This window comes from Orycteropus afer, unplaced genomic scaffold (assembly GCF_000298275.1).
Source record: "Orycteropus afer afer isolate SDZICR_OR568_19922 unplaced genomic scaffold, OryAfe1.0 scaffold00300, whole genome shotgun sequence".
Classification (NCBI taxonomy): Eukaryota; Metazoa; Chordata; class Mammalia; order Tubulidentata; family Orycteropodidae; genus Orycteropus; species Orycteropus afer.
The window spans coordinates 799,248-805,211 of NW_006921887.1; the positions used below are offsets into that span (position 1 = coordinate 799,248).

Consider the following 5,964-nt stretch of genomic DNA (forward strand, 5'->3'; position numbering starts at 1 on the left):
TTCTGCAATATTAATGGAAGAAATATATTTTGAAGGATGAACCCCAAAATTTCTTTTTTGAGAAACAGTCATTATTTGCCTACTTAAACACTGTTGTAGAATCCAGTACATGGGAACGGACCTGCTTAGCTAACCCATTTAAGTTTTGATACCAATATAATTGCACTAACTTGAAAATGATAAATATAAACCCAAAAGAGGCTTATAAATGTATAAATGTATACATGATTTCCATTTCTACTCACAGTAAAATATTTAAGAGTTTCTTAATTTTTTTTATCCATGTTTTAAAATCATAATCTTATTTCAGTGTTTTTAACTGGATTATTAAAAAGAAGATAGTAGTTATAAAAAAAGAATCCATTTGGTGAATGTATTATTGGTAATCACTTATTAAAAACATATTTCTATTAAAGTGGTTCTTAATTTCTTAGATATAAAGCACCTGATATCTGGACCCAGCTTAACTTTTATTTTACAGATAAAAATGCATGGATGAAAATATATTACAATACTCAGTGAAGCCATTCTAATTTAGCCTGAAGAGATTTAAAATTCCCCGTAATGGCTTGCACTGCTACCGAGGAACACATGGACTGGAGCTCAACCAGATAACCACACACAGCATCCAGGCAGAGGTTTGTAAATCTTCTCCTGTAAAGGAAAAGACACTTGATCAGCTATTTATACATTCAGAAATATTTTCTTGTATAAAACTTCTTCACAACTTCTGCTAATCTTATTTACAATCCCACAGACGAGCAAAGGAATGTGTGATTAAATGACAAATAAATGAAAACAGAAGGGTTAGATGGACCATCACACAGTCATCCAATTTTCACTTGAAGATTATTACAATGAGAAGGAGGCAGTAAGGGTTGATTCTTACTAATACTGAAAATTCTTTTTTTTTTTAAAGAATATCTCTTGAGATGGCCAATAATATCAGAAAGATTTAATTAGAACTGCTTTCATCTTAGGTCACTAAATCAATGCAGAAGGATTTTAGAACTAATTTATAAATTATACCCTTTCACTTATAAAAGGACTTAGGAGAAGGGTTGAAAATGGACACAAAGTCCTACTTGTCATATGTGTTGATCAGTATCATTCAAATAGCTATTGCTCATGTACAGAAGAGCTTACATCTCCCAAACTTCTTTAATACCTTCTGCTATAATAGAGTATCTAATTCATAATTACCTCTCACAATTTAGAACTTGGCTAGGATTCTCAACATATCTTGTCAACAGTACATGTATACAATCCAAAAGGTGAAGTGGCTTCTTCATTCTGCTCCAGAATGGATCCTGTAAAGTAAGTATATAGCATGAATTGTAAGGCAAAGTATGTTGATTGATTTTAGTAATTTATGTTACCAGAAGGCTGGCGGTTCAAACCCACCAGCCACTCCTCGGAAGGAAGGTTGGGCATTCCGGGCATTCCGACTTCCGTAGTGATACTGCCCCGGAAACCCAAGGAGGAGTCGCTATGAATCGGGCCGACTCCATGGCAAATAACAACAATAACAACATGTTAGTTACAGCAGTCATCAAAGTCCAAGGTGAAATTTACTGCTATAAAAAAGCAATAGTGATTATGTGATTACTAAATTAAATATATGGCTTTGTTGTTGTTGTTGTTATGTGCCGTCGAGTCAAACCCGACTCATAGCGACCCCTCCTTGGGTTTCCGAGGCAGTATCACTACGGAAGTAGGATTGCCCAACCTTCCTTCCGAGGAGTGGCTGGTGGGTTTGAACCGCCAGGCATCTGGTTAGCAGGCAAGTGTCTTAGCCACTATGCTACCAGAGCTCCTAAATATATGGCTACAGTTAATATTTGAATGACACTGAAAACTGCATTGTGCTATTATTTAGAAAGACTATCTGCAGTATTAATCCACTTTGTAGAGCACATAAATTTCCTACTTAGAAATCTGGATGTGACACTTGAGATAAAAGACATGCTCTCAAGTTATACAGAATTACTCTGATACAGTAAAAAGAGAATCTTAATTCTAGCTCTGGCATCACCAGTTACCAGTCATCTATATGACTGAACAACTTATTTAACACGTCTGCCCTTTTGTTTTTGTAATATAAGATGAGAATATTACTACTTGCTTAATTCCATGATAGGCTTATGGTAAAGCTCAAATGAAATGCACACATAAAAGTGCCTTTTAAAGCATTATGAATGTTTTGATGATGTTACTATAAAATATACAATCTAGTTCAATAAGGGTTTATTTGTATTTTTTATCAAGATACAAATGATAAATATATAGTCTGATAACACTCAGCTAATGCAAAGAAGATCTTTAACCATTGATATTTTAGATGAGGTTAAAATGAGTAAACAGAAAAATAAAATGAGTAAGCATACAAGCAATCCCCAGATTAGGAATGAGATCCATTCCTGAGTGTGTCTTAAGTTGAATAGGTGCATACAGTTCTTTTTTTAGCCTTAGTTCAGTGCAAGAATAGAACTGAAGCCTCTTCAGTAATTTAAAAGCTGCATGTGCAGCAAGTAAAGGTAATTATGATAAAGAATTTGTTCCAAGTAGGGGCTGGTTCAGGGGTTGGTTCAATTGTTTCAGAGCAAGGGCAAATTTACTTTAACATTAAAGGGCAAATAGGAGTTGTCTTTAAGTTGGATGTTTCCTGTGAGGATTTACTGTATTGTTATATTGTTCTTTTCAAGTAAATGATGATTCATGACATAATGTGTTCAGATGACGTCTTAGTTTAGCCTATCACACCAGGAGTAAAATAACATATTATTATGTTTATATTCAAGGATAAGATTTCATTTTCATCAGCAAAGCACTCTTTAAAAAGTCTGAAGCAGGATCATCTGATACCAATGAAAAGGAGCAAATCTCTCCTACAACTTAGAATAAGTGATGAGATAATTACATGCATGCAATGAAAATACCCCACTGCTACCTCTAGAAGAATTTAATTAATTTTAACTAAGTAAATAAAATATTTTATTTCACTTAACATTTTTCTTACCCGTGATTTGAATAACTGATCGTACACTTCTAGTAGTCTAGGTAATGGCACTCCAATTTCATTCATTGTCTGTATTACAAAGCCTGCATCCCAGTTCAAAGTACAAACTTGCTGCTCTAAGAATTGTACAATAAAATCTGGGGAGGAAAAAATTGGAAATTAAGATTTTTAACTCTTGATAGTAAACAACTGACCTTATTTATAACTGAATAGTTTTAGGGAGTTATCTTTTGAAAACCAATTTTTAAAAAAGTTTTTATGAAAGGAACATACATATTAAAATACACAAATCTATAGAGACAGAAAGCAGACCAGTGGTTGCCTAGGGCTGAATGGGAAGGAAAGGGCAGTGAATGCTAATGGGTACAGGGTTTCTTTTTGTGGTGATGAAAATGTTCCAAAATGAGATTGTTGTGATTGTTGCACAATTCAGTGAATTATTAAAACTACTGCATTTTAAAGTTGTTAAGAAAAAAGTAAGACATATTTTAGAATTTGGAGAGAAAGGTAAAGGAAGAAAATAGAAGAAGCCATTCACAATCCCACTACGGGGGGGGGGGGGATTCCACTGATAATTAAAAAATATTTTATATTGAACATCCTTAATCTAAAAGCTTTTAGAAAAGCAGAGCTACTGCATCCTGATTTTAGAAATATTAAGTATGTTTTTTAAGGTTCTACTTCCCCAAAATTCTGTTATTTAACGGTTTTACCTATGGCCCTATTCTTGTTTTTTACTATCTTTCTTATCATAAATAAATCTTAAGTGCAACAAACCAATTTATATTTATAATACCTGAGAAGTGAGGCTGACTAATGAAAACCCATGGGCAAAAGGAATTACTAAATAAATAGCCAGTGAACTGGGTCTAAGTAGCATTTAGCATTCAAAGACTGTGTAAGCAACACAAATTCTAAACAGTCTTAACTCTGATCCAATTTGAAGTCCCTTTAAGTTTATCATAGAGAGTTTTATAGGGAAAGAAGTTCTCTTCCACTATGAACTTTATTGGCTCAGCAATTAATAATCTCAGCCAAGCAGAGATAACCACAAAAGGCAAAGTATGCAATGTGGCCTTTCTACTATTGAAAGTGTCAAGTGTTATGTACTTATAAAAATTTCTAAAGAAATGAACATTTGCTCTTTTTTCTGATCAATAAAATGGCACAAAAAGGGTACAGTTTTTTATACTGTACCTATAAGAAATAAGGGTATAAAGGTTTTACTTCAGAGCATAGTCCAAGCAATATGGCATAAGTCGAGAAATAGTCTATAATCACGTCTGCATCCTGATTTTTTTTCAAAAAGAAATTAATGTTATATTGTGAGCATTTTCATGTTTCTCAATGTTTCAATAATACAAAAATACTTAATATTCTACTTTATGACTGTACTCATGTTGCTTTTGTTGTTTTACAATAAAGAAAATATAGGCAAGTGGCTCATATTTCAACCATGAGAGCCACCTACATAACAATTAGTCAGTATATTTGGTTGAGAAAGTAGTTCAAATAATTGTATTTCTTAACATAACTACTTGCTATTTGAAAGAAAACATGCCATTAATACAGCAGAGCAGCTGGATCAATCACGGATTCCCCATCATAAAACACCAGCCATTTTTCTTTTCTCTTCACAAACAATATAAGGACTTACAGTCTATCAGCACTATCCCAAGATAGAGATACAAATTTGGAAGGTAATCAATGCAAGTTTCATACTCAGCTATTCAGCAATAAATTCTACTATTCTTTGGTGGCCATTCTTTCTAGAAAGGTAAAATTAAACTTTTAAGCTAACTAGTAACTAAGAAACTGTTTATTTCACTCTCAAGGAAAAAAAATTTCCTTATCAATGAAGAAAACTACTAAAATGGGGAAAATAGAGCACGACAGTCATAAGGTTACCACTTACCTAAAGGGAAGAAACGAGGTGTGCCAGCATATATTTTGCCGAGGAGCACAATCTTGAGACTAAGAGCATGCATTCTATCTGGGGAGCTCATTGCTACACTATCATTCAATTCTGTAAGGAAGAACATTGTCATTAAACCAAAAAGCCAAACTCACTGAAGTCAAGTTGATTCCAATTTCCAGCAACACTATAGGATAGAGGAAAACTGTTCCATAGAGTTTCCCAGGCTATAATCCATACAGAAGCAGATTGCCTATATTTTTCCTGTAGAGCAGCTAGTGCATTTGAACCATCGACCTTTCAATTAGCAGCTGAGCCCTTAACCACTGTGCCACCAGGGCTGCTCTGACTTATCATTAGAAACCAAACTTACTTTTAATGTGGAATGATTAAATTAGTAATTTTATTCTGTTATAAGGTTCAAAATACTCTAGTTCTAACATTCACATTAATGTAATTATTAGTAGATCCTGGGTTTCTGTTAGTGTCTGATATATTCTCATTTTGCCAGGACAGTGGTTATGAGATTCTGAGGGAAGCATTTCAGAATCCCTCATTAAGCAGCACAGAGTTCTTCCAAATAGTCCCTAGGGCTGCTCTCCCTCCATTACACTCCACTTGTTGTTGTTGTTGTTATGTACCACTGAGTTGGCCCCAACTCATAGCAACCCCTCCTTGGGTTTCCGAGGCAGTATCACTACGGAAGTAAATTGCCCAACCTTCCTTCCGAGGAGTGGCTGGTGGGTTTGACTCGTCAGCCTTCTGGTTAGCAGTCAAGTGCCTTAGGCACTATGCTACCAGAGCTCCTACACTCCACTTAGGTAAATCCAGTATCCACGGGCCCTAGATGTCTGAGCCTCTAACAGCTGCGTAGCTCTACCAAGTTACAAAAGAATGTGTGGTAATATACCTGTTATTGAACACTTACCTTTCTCTATGATATCTTGCCAAAGTTTCTGCACCAATATAGGGTCTGAATAACCAGCACAATGAATTATTGCAAGTTTACATTCTGCAAGTTTAAATGGGT

General features: G+C 34.7%; 1 protein-coding gene across 1 annotated transcript in view; it reads right to left on the bottom strand.

Annotated features, from left to right (window-relative positions):
- Positions 1 to 515: 515 nt before the first annotated feature.
- The window catches only part of NUP155 (nucleoporin 155), an 83,028-nt gene continuing 77,579 nt past the window's right edge, over positions 516 to 5,964 (bottom strand). Inside the window, exons 29-33 of the mRNA XM_007951589.1 lie at positions 5,863 to 5,964; positions 4,935 to 5,045; positions 3,020 to 3,156; positions 1,204 to 1,310; positions 516 to 654 (exon numbers count right to left, since the gene is read on the bottom strand). The exon at positions 5,863 to 5,964 is cut by the window's right edge and continues 19 nt beyond it. Of these exons, the coding sequence (XP_007949780.1) occupies positions 516 to 654; positions 1,204 to 1,310; positions 3,020 to 3,156; positions 4,935 to 5,045; positions 5,863 to 5,964 (596 nt within the window). The remainder of the gene's footprint in view (positions 655 to 1,203; positions 1,311 to 3,019; positions 3,157 to 4,934; positions 5,046 to 5,862) is intronic.